Source organism: Eschrichtius robustus, chromosome 14 (genome assembly GCF_028021215.1).
Source record: "Eschrichtius robustus isolate mEscRob2 chromosome 14, mEscRob2.pri, whole genome shotgun sequence".
Classification (NCBI taxonomy): Eukaryota; Metazoa; Chordata; class Mammalia; order Artiodactyla; family Eschrichtiidae; genus Eschrichtius; species Eschrichtius robustus.
The window spans coordinates 51,640,069-51,654,334 of record NC_090837.1 but is presented as its reverse complement, the minus strand read 5'-3'; the positions used below and the strand labels follow the sequence as shown (position 1 = coordinate 51,654,334).

The following is a 14,266-nucleotide window of genomic DNA, read 5'->3' as shown; positions in this document are numbered from 1 at the left end:
TTTCTCCTTGGGTTTATCCTGTATGGGACTCTTTGTGCTTCCTGGACTTGGGTGGCTATTTCCTTTCCCATGTTAGGGAGGTTTTTGACTATAATCTCTTCAAATATTTTCTCAGGCCCTTTCTCTCTCTCTTCTCCTTCTGGAACCCCTATAACACGAATGTTATTGCATTTAATGTTGTCCCAGAGGTCTCTTAGGCTGTCCTCATTTCTTTTCATTTTTTTTTTCTTTATTCTTTTCTGCAGCAGTGAATTCCACCATTCTGTCTTCCAGGTCTCTTATCCCTTCTTCTGCCTCAGTTATTCTGCTGTTGATTCCTTCTAGTGTATTTTTCATTTCAGTTATTGTATTGTTCATCTCTATTTGTTTGTTCTTTAATTCTTCTAGATCTTTGTTAAACATTCCTTGCATCTTCTCGATCTTTGCTTCCATTCTTTTTCTGAGGTCCTGTACCACCTTTACTATCATTATTCTGAATTCTTTTCCTGGAAGGTTGCCTATCTCCACTTCATTTAGTTGTTTTTCTGGGGTTTTATCTTGTTCCTTCAACTGGTACATAGTCCTCTGCCTTTTCATTTTGTCTATCTGTGAATGTGGTTTTCATTCCACAGGCTGCAGGATTGTAGTTCTTCTTGCTTCTGCTGTCTGCCCTCTTGTGGATGAGGCTATCTAAGAGGCTTGTGCAAGTTTCCTGATGGGAGGGACTGGTGGTGGGTAGAGCTGAGTGCTGCTCGGGTGGGCAGAGCTCAGTAAAACTTTAATCTGCTTGTCTGCTGATGGGTGGGGCTGAGTTCCCTCCCTGTTTGTTGTTTGGCCTGAGGCAACCCAGCACTGGAGCCTACCCAGCCTCTTTGGTGGGGCTAGTGGCAGACTCCAGGAGGGCTCATGCCAAGGAGTACTTCCCAGAACTTCTACTGCCAGTGTCCTTATCCTCACGGTGAGCCACAGCCACCCCTCGCCTCTACAGGAGACCATCCAACACTAGCAGGTAGGTCTGGTTCCGTATCCTATGGGGTCACTTCTCCTTCCCCCTGGGTCCTGATGCGCACACTACTTTGCATGTGCCCTCCAAGAGTGGTCTCTGTTTCCCACAGTCCTGTCAAAGTCCTGCAATCAAATCCCACTAGCCTTCAAAGTCTGATTCTCTGGGAATTCCTCTTCCTGTTGCCAGACCGCCAGGTTGGGAAGCCTGACGTGGGGCTCAGAACCTTCACTCCAGTGGGTGGACTTCTGTGGTATAATTGTTCTCCAATTTGTGAGTCACCCACCCAGCAATTATGGGATTTGATTTTATTGTGATTGCGCCCCTCCTACCATCTCATTGTGGTTTCTCCTTTGTCTTTGGATGTGGGGTATCTTTTTTGGTGAGTTCCAGTGTCTTCCTGTCGATGACTGTTCAGCAGTTAGTTGTGATTCTGGTGCTCTCGCAAGAGGGAGTGAGTGCATGTCCTTCTACTCCCCCATCTTGAAAAAATTTCTGAGTCCAAAGTTCCTCTCTTGACTAGGATTTGGAGGCTCTGAGTAGATGGACCAACACTGTCTGATGGGCTTGTGGATGGGAGCACAATTGCTCATATAACACCAAATCACTGAGTGTGACTTCAAGCTTGCTAGCAATCCACAGGGCAGCAACTCAAAGCGGGAGAGGAATGATGGGCAGGAGTAGGAAGTAGGAGGAAGGTGGGTGCTGGCCCCATGCCTTGATCAACACATCCTGGTCAAGCCTCTCCTAAGGAATGTGGACACAAGTCACACTAGGCCCCGAGCATAAACCCAGCTCCTCTGTGTACATGAGGGAAGGGAGGCACATTCTCATTCCCTCAAGATCACTGGGCACAGACTACCTTCCTCAGTGCAAGAAGACAGCCTAAAGTGTCTTTCTAAAGGCAAAGTAGGAGCATGGTAAAATGGCAAAATAGAGGAGGTTAAATATTCCCAGTGAGATTCACTAAAAATCTCATCTAATTAAAAATGATCATACTTCTAACACATGTGGGAGCCTTGCTGGGTGTGGATGCAGCACTTGTGCTAAATTTGCCTCATGGAAAGCACAGAAGCCTCAGAACTGCCCTCCTGAGTGGGGCTGTGCACACAAGGAGAGTGTGGAGTTAGAGGAAGAAGGAAGCTAGTGAAGGCACTCTCTACCTTCAAGAGGAAAAGAACTCTCTGTGTTCAAAAGACCAAGTTCTACTGAACACGTTGTTGATCTTAATGAGGGCAGAGACAGTTGAACAAACAAAACCCAAAGTTAGTAGAAGGGAAGAAATAATAAAGATCAGAGCAGAAATAAATGAAATAGAGACTAAAAAACAATAGAAAATATCAATGAAACTAAACTGGATCTTTGAAAAAATGAACAAAATTGATAAACCTTTAGCCAGACTCCTCAAGGAAAAAAACTGAGAGGGCCCAAAGAAATAAAATTGGAAAAGAAAAAGGAGAAGTTACAACCAACACCAATGAAACACAAATCATCAGAGATTACTGCAACTCTACACCAATAAAACGAACAACCTAGAAGAAATGGACGAATTCCTATGGGTCTTTGTTGCTGCGCACGGGCTTTCTCTAGTTGCAGCGAGTGGGGGCTACTCTTCGTTGCGGTGCACGGGCTTCTCATTGCGGTGGCTTCTCTTGTTGCGGAGCACGGGCTCTAGGCATGCAGGCTTCAGTAGTTGTGGTTCATGGGCTCTAGAGCACAGGCTCAGTAGTTGTGGTGCACGGGCTTAGTTGCTCTGCAGCATGTGGGATCTTCCTGGACCAGGGCTTGAACCCATGTCCCCTGCATTGGCAAGGCGGATTCTTAACCACTGTGCCACCAGGGAAGTCCCTATATGGGCAATTTATATATGTATGTATGTATGTATATGTATATATATGTGTGTGTGTGTATATACATATATATATATTTTGGCCACACTACGTGGCATGCAGGATATAGTATATTAGCTCCTTGACCAGGGATCAAACCCATGCCCCCTGCAGTGGAAGCACGGAGTCTTAACCACTGGACCACAGGGAAGTCCCTGAGCAATTAATCTATGACAGAGGAAGCAAGATATACAATGGGGAGAAGACAACCTCTTCAATAAATGATGTTGGGAAAACTGGATAGTTACATGCAAAAGAATCAAAATGGACTACTCTTTCACATCATGTACAAAGATAAATTCAAAATGGATTAAAGACTTAAATGTAAGACTGAAACCATAAAACTTCTAGAAGAAAACATAGGCAGTAGTCTCTTTGACATCACTCTTAGCAATATTTTTTGGATATGTCTCCTCAGGGCAAGGGAAGCAAAAGCAAAAATAAACAAATGGGACTATGTCAAACTAAAAAGCTTTTGCACAACGAAGGAAACTATCAACAACAAATAGGACACCTACTGAATGGGAGAGGATATTTGCAAATGATGTATCCAATAAGGGGTTAACATCCAAAGTATACAAAGAATTCATACAATGTAACATAAACAAACAAACAAACAAAAGCCCTTGATTAAAAAATGGGCAGAGCACCTGAATAGACACTTTTCCAAAGAAGACGTAGATGGCCAACAGGCACATGAAAAGATGCTCCGTCCCTATCAGTGGAATTGGTGCCCTTATAAAGGAGACCTCAGAGAGCTCCCTCACCCCTTCTACTAGGTGAGGACACAGGAAGAAGGAGCTGGCTGTGAACAAGGAAGAGGGGCCTGACCAGACACTGAATCTGCAAGCACCTTGACCTTGGACTCCCAGTCTCCAGAACTGTGAGAAATAGATATCTGTTGTTTATAAGCCAAAAAAAGAAAACAGAGAAAGAAAAAGAAGAGAAAAAAAGAAAAGATGCTCAACATCACTAATCATCAGGGAAATGCAAATCAAAACCACAATGAGGTATCACCTCATATCTGTCAGAATGGCTATCATCAAAAGGGCAAACGAATTACAAGTGCTGATGAAGATGTGGAGAAAAGGCAACCCTTGTGCACTGTTGATGGGAATGTAAATTGGTGCAACCACAATGGAAAACAATATAGAGGTTCCTCAAAAAATTATAAATAGAACTACCATATGATCCAGCAATTCTACTCCTGAGTTATCTAAAGAAAATGAAAACACTAATTCAAGAAGATATTTGCATCCCAATGCTCATTGCAGCATATTTACAATAGCCAAGATATGGAAGCAACCTAAGTTGAATGGATAAAGAGATATGGTACATATATACAATGGAATATTACTCAGACATAAAAAAGAATGAAATCCTGCCATTTTTGACAACATGGATGGACTTAGGATATTATGGTAATTGTGAAGTAAATCGGACAGAGAAAGACAAATACTGTATGATTTTACTTATATGTGGAATCTGAAAAACAAAACAAATGAGCAAACATAACTAAACAGAAACAGAGTCATAGATACAGAGAACAAACAGGTAGCTGCCAGAAGGGGGTGGGGGCGGGGGTGGGAGGAGGAGAGAAACAGGTGAGGGAAATTAAGAGGTACAAACTTTCAGTTGCAAAATAAATGAGTCAAGGTTATGAAATGTACAGTGTGGGTCATATAGTCAATAATTATGTAATATCTTTGTATGGTGACATATCATATCTAGACTTATCCTGATGATCATTCTGAAAGGTATAGAAATATTGAATCACTATGTTGTGTACCAGGGGCTAACATAATGTTGTAGGTCAATTATACTTCAGAACAAACAAACAAACTCATAGAAAAAGAGATCAGATTTGTGGTTACCAGAGGGGGGAGGTGGGTGGGTGATTGGATGAAGGAAGTCAAAAGGTACAAACTTCCAGTTATTAGATAAATAAGTAGCAGGGATGTAATGTACAACATGATAAATACAATGAACACTGCTGTATGTTATGTATGAAATTTAGGAGAGTAAATCCTAAGAGTTCCCTTCACAAGGAAAAATTACATATTGTTTTCTATTTCTTTAATTTTATATCTATCTGAGACGATACACTAAACTTACTGGGGTAATCACTTCATGATGTATATAAGTCAAATCATTATGCTGTACACCTTAAACTTACACAGTGCTGTATGTCAATTATATCTCAACAAAACTGGAAGAAAAAAAAAGAATGGAGATAGTTGTAAAAGAGAAATTTTAATATATGCTGAAAAAAACTTTAGGAGATAACTTCCTGATGTTTCTCAGAAGCAGGTAAATCATAGTGTTCTATGTTTTCTTTCAACACAGGGAGCACCTGAGATCCTACAGACAGGTAACATGGCGAAGATAAATCCAAAGAGGTATGCATCAGGTAAAGCCCAAAGTTCACCTGTGAACAAAACAGTAACAACAGAAGTTAGATTACTTTAGCAGTTAAAATAATTTTGTAAATAATAATGTTCCACTAAAATTAAGTCAGATCTTTAAAATCATGTACTAGGACTTGATATGTCCTATCTACCATTTAGTAGAAGGTAGTGAGAAACAAGGAGAATCCTAATATCCTAGACCACACAGATTCTCGTTTTAAAGTGTTCTTTCCCAATAGTCAGCCTATACCTCTTTATTGCTGGACCTATTATTTTCTCCTTCCTGTATACCCTGAGTTTCCCACAGGAGGGCTTCTTCCTCCTCTGGGCCTCTGACCACTGTCAGGCCGATTTCTGCTCTGTTCCCTGATGTAAAAACCATTTTGTGAAAATAAGGGCAAAACTCAGCATTTTCTATAAGAATGCGTGACGTAAATTAAGTTCTCCAAATTCTCCAGAATAAGGATGGGAGGTTGAAAATGAAGAGTTGTGTAAGTCTACTCAAGGTTTGCCATCATCAGAGAGAGAAAAACAAATATCATATATGAACACATACATGTGGAATCTAGAAAAATGGTATAGACCAGGGGTCCCCAACCCCTGGGCCGCGGACCACTAGCAGTCCGCGGTCTGTTAGGAACAGGGCCGCACAGCCGGAGGTGAGCAGCGGGCGAGCGAGCAAAGCTGCATCTGCCGCTCCCCATCGCTCCCGCTCGCATTACTGCCTGAACCATCCCGGCGCCTCCCATCCCCGTCCATGGAAAAACTGTCTTCCAGGAAACCGGTCCCTGGTGCCAAAAAGGTTGGGGACTGCTGGTATAAATTATCTTATTTGCAAAGCAGAGAGAGAGACATAGACGTAGAAAATAAATGTATGGATACCAAGGGGGAAAGGGGGTAGGGTGGGAGGAATTGGCAGATTGGGATTGATACGTATATACTATTGATACTATGTATAAAATAGAGAACTAATGAGGACATACACAGGTATGAGGTATAGCACAGGGAACTCTACTTAATGCACTGTGGTGACCTAAATGCGAAGAAAATCCAAAAAATAGGGGATATATGTATATGTATAGCTGATTCATTTTGCTGTACAGTAGAAACTAACACAATATTGTAAAGAAACTATACTCCAAAAAAAATTAATTAAAAAAAAAAACCTACAAAAAAAAAAAAAAAACCTACAAACAGTGAGAGCTGAAGAGGGCGTGGAGAAAGGGAACCCTCCTATGCTGTTGGTGAGAATGGAAATTGATAATAGCCACTGTGGAGAACAGTGTAGAGGTTCCTTAAAAAACTAAAAATAGAGCTACCAGTATGATCCAGCGGTCCCACTCCTGGGCGTATATCCAGAGAAAGCCATGATTCGAAAGGACACATGCACCCCAAGGTTCATTGCAGCCCTATTTGCAATAGCCAAGACATGGAAGCAACCAAAATGTCCATCAACACATGAATGGATAAAGGAGATGTGGTCCATATAGACAATGGAGTATTACTCAGCCATAAAAAGGAATGAGATAACGCCATCTGCAGCAACACTGACGGACCTAGAGATGATCATACTAATTGAACTAAGTCAGACAGGGAAAGACAAATATCATAGGATATCACTTATAGATGGAATCTAAAAATTGATACAAATGAACTACTTGACAAAACAGAAACAGACTCGCAGACTTACAAAAGAAACTTATGGTTGGGGTGGGGGGAAGCGGGGGGGAGGGATAAATTAGGAGGTTGGGATTAACATATACACACTAACATATATATAAAACAGATCATCAACAAGGACCTGCTCTACAGCACAGGGAACTCTACTTGGCACTCTGTAATAACCCAAATGGGGAAAGAATCAGAAAAATAATAGATATATGGATATGTATAAGTGAATCAAGTTGCTGTCCACCTCAAACAAACACAACATTGTAAGTCAACTCTGCACCAATATAAAATAAAGGTTAAATTAAAAAAAAAAAAAGTTTGCCATCAATGCAAGTGAGCCACTAACAACACTTTGGAGTATGTGATGTGCTCCCAGATCTGTGATAACATCAGTTGGCCACCACCACGTTCCAGACCTCAAGCTAGGGACTGGGGATGAATTAATTCCTTAATATTTGTGTACATACAGGTGAAGAGTACACAGGAACTCTCTGTACTATCTTTGCAATTTTTCTGTAAATCTAAAATTACTCCAAATTTAAAAAATAAAAAGATTTGTGCACAAGAATTATTGTGATGCTGAGAAATACCACTTCCATGTACCATAGTATTGTGCCCACACATCCTCTCTCTTGGCAACCTGCATGGGGCAGGCTCCAGGTCCCCACTCCCCCAGTTGGCACGGCCTGCCACAGCTGAGCAAACAGACTTGTTGGTATAATACTCAAGCGCAACAGCTCTGCAGACCATACCTATCCATATCTGTAAGGAGAGTTCTGTCAATCAAATACTGTGAAACAAAACTCTGGTTTTGGAGAAACACAGGAAACAATGCAGAACATTTTACCATGAGTTAACTTGCCAGTTTGTTACTGGGAAGAGATGAAATGCTTGCATTATTTCTGTTAATTTTCAAGAATTGTTCCATGCAGCCTGATTGCTTATTTGGTTTCCTGGAATTCTTCGCCAACCAAAAGTCCTGACAGAAAGTGCAAGCCCAGAAATAAATGGATGTTCCTAATGAATCAATCTCTTAGAAGTTCAGCTTTTATAATCTGGGATCCACAACGACACTTAGTCATTTTAGCCCTCAAGAAGATGACTTACAAACTTAGTATAGTGAAATTTATTTTCTATGCAGCTACCCTATTCACCATAAGGCATTTTTTTATTCTTCATGAGATTTCTGTGGCGAAGAAAATAATGATGGAGACAATAGAATTACTTTACTTATTTACTATTTCTCTCTTTTTTTTTCCCTTGGCCGCACCGCCCAGCATGCAGTATCTTAGTTCATAGACCAGGGGTGGAACCCATGCCCCCTGCAGTGCAAGCACAGAGTCTTAACCACTGGACTACCAGGGAAGTCCCCCCCTTTTTTTTTTTTTTTAACTATTTCTTATCTATACTCCATATCTCTTCAACAAGATTTGAAAGCATCAAAAATACATGTAATAAAAATAGTGAGGAAATGAATGGAAAGGAAAAATAAGACAGTGCTGCCGATAAGGTCTGAACCTTGATGGTAGCCCGTCAGCCTTACAATGTTCTCCCACTTCTAAAAATTACTCAGCACTATTAAGGATTAGTTCTGCTGTAGACAATGCATCAAGAACTTAAAATGGGGTGTCATTTTTAGCAGTCATGCTTACCTTTCTCTCTCGCCTCTCAGAAAGCTTTTGGAAAACATTTTGGTTTCGCTGCCCAGTTTGCTGATCGATGCAAATCATCTGGCATCTGTGACAAGGTCCCAAAACCTGGGAGGTGAGAAGGGAAAAGACAGTGTTGCCATGAAAGTGACCAGACTGTCACACTCTGCAGGGAGGAATCTGGGTCCAGGAGGAATCGTTGTAAACAGCCAATTTCAGACTCACAGAGAAATACTCAAACTGCAAGGAGCCAGGAAGTGCCACCTCTTCCCAATGCCCACTAGGGAATCACCCACATTCGTTTATCAGCTTAAAGGCTACTGCATCAGGGCTTTGAAGAAAACGAAGAGTGGTTGTGACTCACAGGTGGTTATCAGGGAATGCTGGGCTTCCTCCAGGGAAGAAAAGAACTGATTGGAGGGCATACTGGGAGAAGATCAACAGCCACACACCCTGAGCTGCTTTCGTGGCCACAGATCGCTCGAGACTGCGAGACGGCAGCAAGTAGCTCACGCAACCACATGCGCCCCTGTGAAACACACTGGCTGAGAGCTGAGGGCCACTGACTGAGAGCTGAGAGTCGCTGGCTTTCTTTCTCTTTTTTAATTACTCCACAATACATAACGGACATTGTTCGGTGTCTGTTCACAGACAGCTACCTCATCCCCGGATTCTGCAGTTTTCACCAAGGCCTGGCATTCCCATGGGTTGATGTGCTTAGCTCTTCTCCTTTGAAGCCATGTGCATAATTTCTAATGCTTTGCTGTAATCAATAATTTTGCAATAAAGGTCTTAATTCACATAACTCTCTTTCCTGTTTGAATTTTTCTTCAGGCTAAATCTCCCAAAAGGAGATTATAAAGTCAACAGGTATAAACCTTTTATGACTTGATGATATCCAGCGAAAAATTGCTTTCCAAAAGAGATGTGTTAGATCTTTCTGCATTGCAACTGCTTCAGCACTATTATCACCAACAAACATCCCTTAAGCATTTACTTAAAAAAATTTTTTTAATTGAAGTATAGTTGATTTACAATGTCTCAGGTACACAGCAAAGTGATCTGAAAAAAGAATATAAATTATATAAATATATATATAATATTTATATTTATATAATATAATATATACTTATATAAATTTATAATTTATATAAATATAATATTTATATTTATGCTATATAATATTTATATATAATATAATAAGAATATAAATATATAATATAAATATATTCTTTTTTCAGATTCTTTTCCATTATAGGTTATTGCAAGATATCGAGTATAGTTCCCTGTGCTATACAGTAAGTCCTTGTTGTTTATCTATTTTATATATATTAGCATGTATCTGTTAATCCCAGATTCCTAATTTAGCATTTACTTTTTGAAAGGCACAGTATTAACTATAGCTTATACTTTTTAATGCCTGCACAGGACGACATTGTATGGATGTAGTGTACTTTATTTAATCAACTCCCCTTTTATGGAGACACAGATGTAGAAAACAAACATGTGGATACCAAGGGGGAAGGGGGGTGGGTGGGAGGAATTGGGAGTTTGGGATTGACATATATACACTATTGGTACTATGTATAAAATAGATAACTAATGAGAACATACTATACAGCACAGGGAACTCTACTTAATGCACTGTGGTGACCTAAATGGGAAAGAAATCCAAAAAAGAGGGGATATATGTGTATGTATAGCTAATTCATTTTGCTGTACAGTAGAAACTAACATAATATTGTAAAGCAACTATACTTCAATAAAAATTAATTTTAAAAAACTTCCCTTTAATGGATATTTAGGATGTTCTCCAATTTTTCATATTTATAAAGTATTGCAATGAGTAATTTTGTAATATATCTTTGCATATTTGTAAGAGTATTTTTTATGGGATAGATTTCTATGAGTGAAATTATTGGGTCAAAGGGCATGCATATTTTAACTTTCATTAATTGATGTTTATTAAGTGTCATGACCTAAAGAAAGCAAAGCATCTCAGAAAGGTTTTTGTAGAGTCCTTCTTGTATTCATGTACCCAGGTACCTTACAACTTACTTGTTACAAGGTAAGTTTCTGACAGTGATCCTAGTCTAGTTGTAGTGCTTTCTCTTTTCCTTCTTTTCTTCCTTTATTTCTCCCTCTCTCTCTTCATCTATCATATATTTCGTGCCTACTCTGTACCAGGCAGGATGTGTAAGAGCAGGTGCTTTTATAGCATGGCAGGGACACAGCAACAGAAAATGAAGAAGAGTCAGCCGGGATGGAGGAATGAGTGGAACGACAGAAGGCTGGTGCCAGAGAGGTCTGTGGAAGAGAAAAGAGATAATTCTTTCAAGGGGGAGCAGCTTCCAGGATAAGAGGAAGTTTGGAGAGTTAAATGGATAACAAAGATCTTTCGGACATTTTTTTTTTTCTTTTGGTGCCACGCAGTTTATCCCTACCCCAAACCCCAGACCTCTGAAATCCTTCATTAAGGGTTAAATTATTGTTTACTGCTCTCCTCGAAGTTAGAGTGATGTTCCATCTGAGTGCAGTAGCCCTATTACAATCAGTTTATACAACTGGCTAATTACTGTTATTAAGATAATTTCATTCCCCACTGAAGAACTGGGCACATTCTGTGCAGATGACCCATCCTCTGTCCCCAGCTATTCCATAGCTTTCCTGCCCATTCATTCCATCAGCAGTTTGGAGCACTTACTCTGGGTAAGGACTGTCCTAGACCCCAGAGGAACAGCAGGGACTAAACAGACTTGGTCCCCACCCTCGTATGCTCTGAAGAAATAAGGAGACACTGTGCAGAGTGTGACCTTGTGGTGGGTCAGGAACAGCCTTTCCAAGGAGGTAACATCTGAGCTGAGACCCCGTAGGAGCTGCAGGAAAAGTGCTCCAGGTGGAATGGACAGCAGGGCTAAGGTGCTAAGGCAGGAAGCTTGGCTTGTTTAGGGAATGGAGAGAAGGTCTGCAGGACAGGCAGAGGGGGAGGGGTGATGAGCTCGGGGCGATGGGAGAGGCCCGGGGGTCAGGTCTCAGGGGCCTTATCCGCCCTAAGGAGGAATGTAGATGTTAGCTGAAGACTTCAGGTTTGGGGAGCCCAAAGCCTGGGGAGGGAGGGCATCCTGGAGGCTTTGCCTCTAACTGCAAGCTCCTCCCCAGCTGCCAGCGAGGCCCGAAGCGAGAGAGCATGGGGAGAAGGTACAGCCACGACGGGCGCTGAGGGACCATGAGGCATCTGGGTCCTCCTCCACAAGCTCCAGACAGCGAGAAAATCCAGCACGTTTCAGGAGGAGGACGTTCTCATAGACACAAGCGTTCCAAGAAACAGAGTTGAAGCCTAGACACGGTGACAAGGTCTGTACCTTCATCACCTGTACGTTCTCTCTTCCCCACGTGAAACTGCTGCCCTCCTCGGAGGAAGGAGGGATGGATCATTCCAAGGGGCACCCCAGGATGCAGATGTTACATACCCTCCTGCTGAGATTTTGTGGGTAAGAGGCAACGCTTGGCGGGGGAGAGGGGGCACGTGATGGGGCATGGGATTCCCTGCTACCTGCTACCATCCCGGCCTAGGACTGAGGTCAATCCCCACTGGCAACCCTTGAGGAAGGATAATAGAACTTCTGGGAACTTACCTGGAAATGCAAGGAACCAACTGAAATTTCATCCCATTTCTCTTCTTCAAAAGCCCTTGTTCCATTGGTAATAATATTGGCACGGAAACGTGAGATGAGATTGTTCACTGGGAATAATTCTTCCTTTCCATTCTCATCACTGTTTAAGACGTACCAAAGAGAGAAAAGGTGGGGAAGGGTGGATAACTGCACTACTGTAATAATTCAACATTCCTACCACTCGATGCCTGAGTTCAGCAGTTGTACTCTGGCCTGAGGCCTAGATGATCAGAACAAGCTTTTATCATGAGTGCAAGGCCAAGAGACACACATCTGTTGGACAGGCCTCCATGATCTCCCTGGAATATTGTCCCATCTCCATGGAGAAGCCCACAAGAGGCAGTGCAATGGGTGAGCAGATCTTTGCTGAAGAGATGAAGAACTTTGGAAACCAAGTGAACTGGGATCGAGTGAATAAACTTATGAGAAAATATCAATTCTACAGAGTCAGGACAAGGCATTTAAAGACCGTCAACAGGCTTAATTGTCAAGGACCTAAAAAGTATCAAGAGCTCACACTCTTTTTGGATATTAGAACATCATAAAGCAACATAGAGTATACATGGGAGGTTTTAATATTTATTTCCTATAGAGAACCGATTGGTGGTTGCCAGGGGTTGGGGGAAGGGTGGGCAAAATGGGTGAAAGGGGTCAAAAGGTACAATCTTCCAGTTATAAAATAAACAAGTCATGGGGATGTAATGTATAGCATGGCAACTATAGTTAATAATACTGTATTGTCTAAAAAACTACTGTATTGCATATTTAAAAGGTGCTAAGAGAATAAATCTTAAGTACTCATCACAAGAAAAAAATTTTGCAGGACTTCCCTGGTGGTGCAGTGGTTAAAAATCCACCTGCCAGCGCGGGGGATGCAGGTTCAATCCCTGGTCCAGGAAGATCCCACATGCCACGGAGCAACTAAGCCCGTGTGCCACAACTACTGAGCCTGCACTCTAGAGCCCGCGAGTCACAACTACTGAGCCCACATGCCACAACTACTGAAGCCCGCGTGACTAGAGCCCGTGCTCCACAACAAACACACGCCACTGCAATGAGAAGCCTGAGCACCATAACAGAGTAGCCCCCGCTCTCCGCAACTAGAGAAAGCCTGCGCATAGCAATGAACACCCAACACAGACAAAAATAAATAAATAAATAAATAAATAAATAAATAAATAAATAAATTTATTAAAAAAAGAAAAAGAAATAAGCAATCTTAAAAAAAAAATTTCCAGCTATGTGTGATGACAGATGTTTACTAGACTTACTGTGATCATTTCTCAGTATATACAAATATAGAATCATGTTGTACACCTGAAACTAATATAATGTTGCATGTCAATTGTATCTCGATTAAAAAAATTTTTTTAAAGCCTTATATTCTTTTTTTTTTTAAATTTATTTATTTATTTACGTTTGGCTGCATTGGGTCTTCATTGCTGCGCACGCGCTCTCTCTAGTTGTGGTGAGCGGGGGCTACTCTTCGTTGCAGTGCGCAGGCTTCTCATTGTGGTGGCTTCTCTTGTTGCAGAGCATGAGCTCTAGGCACGAGGGCTTCAGTAGTTGTAGCACGTGGGCTCAGTAGTTGTGGCTCACAGGCTCTAGAGTGCAGGCTCAGTAGTTGTGGCACACAGGCTTAGTTGCTCTGCGGCATGTGGGATCTTCCTGGACCAGGGCTCGAACCTGTGTCCACTGCATCACCAGCCGGACTCTTAACCACTGCGCCACCAGGGAAGTCCCCTCGATTAAAAATTTTATTTCCTAGCTTCCATCCCGTTTGCAGTTTTAACTAAGCATATGCTATTTTTGTAATTCTTGTTTAAAATTTTTGTTTATTAGCACAAGTTACCATAAAACAGCTCCTTGCACCTCCATGCACCCCCTCCCCTAAGGTAAAAAAGCACTGAAAAAGCATCTGAAAACTTCAACAGAGGAACACACTGTATGACCCCATTAAATTGAGTTTAAGAAAAGGTGAACTCTCTAGGGT

The 14,266-nt window shown here is 41.6% G+C and overlaps 1 protein-coding gene across 2 annotated transcripts in view; it reads right to left on the bottom strand.

Annotated features, from left to right (window-relative positions):
- Positions 1-5,131: 5,131 nt before the first annotated feature.
- Positions 5,132-14,266, bottom strand: part of MOCOS (molybdenum cofactor sulfurase) — a 55,294-nt gene continuing 46,159 nt past the window's right edge. The window contains exons 13-15 of one of the 2 annotated variants that reach the window (XM_068562778.1): positions 12,235-12,373; positions 8,603-8,707; positions 5,132-5,299 (exon numbers count right to left, since the gene is read on the bottom strand). In XM_068562778.1, coding sequence (XP_068418879.1) covers positions 5,147-5,299; positions 8,603-8,707; positions 12,235-12,373 — 397 coding nt within the window. In that variant the 3' untranslated portion in view covers positions 5,132-5,146. Of the gene's footprint in view, positions 5,300-8,602; positions 8,708-10,657; positions 10,907-12,234; positions 12,374-14,266 lie in introns of those variants that run through there. The other variant, XR_011076207.1, reaches the window with a different exon arrangement.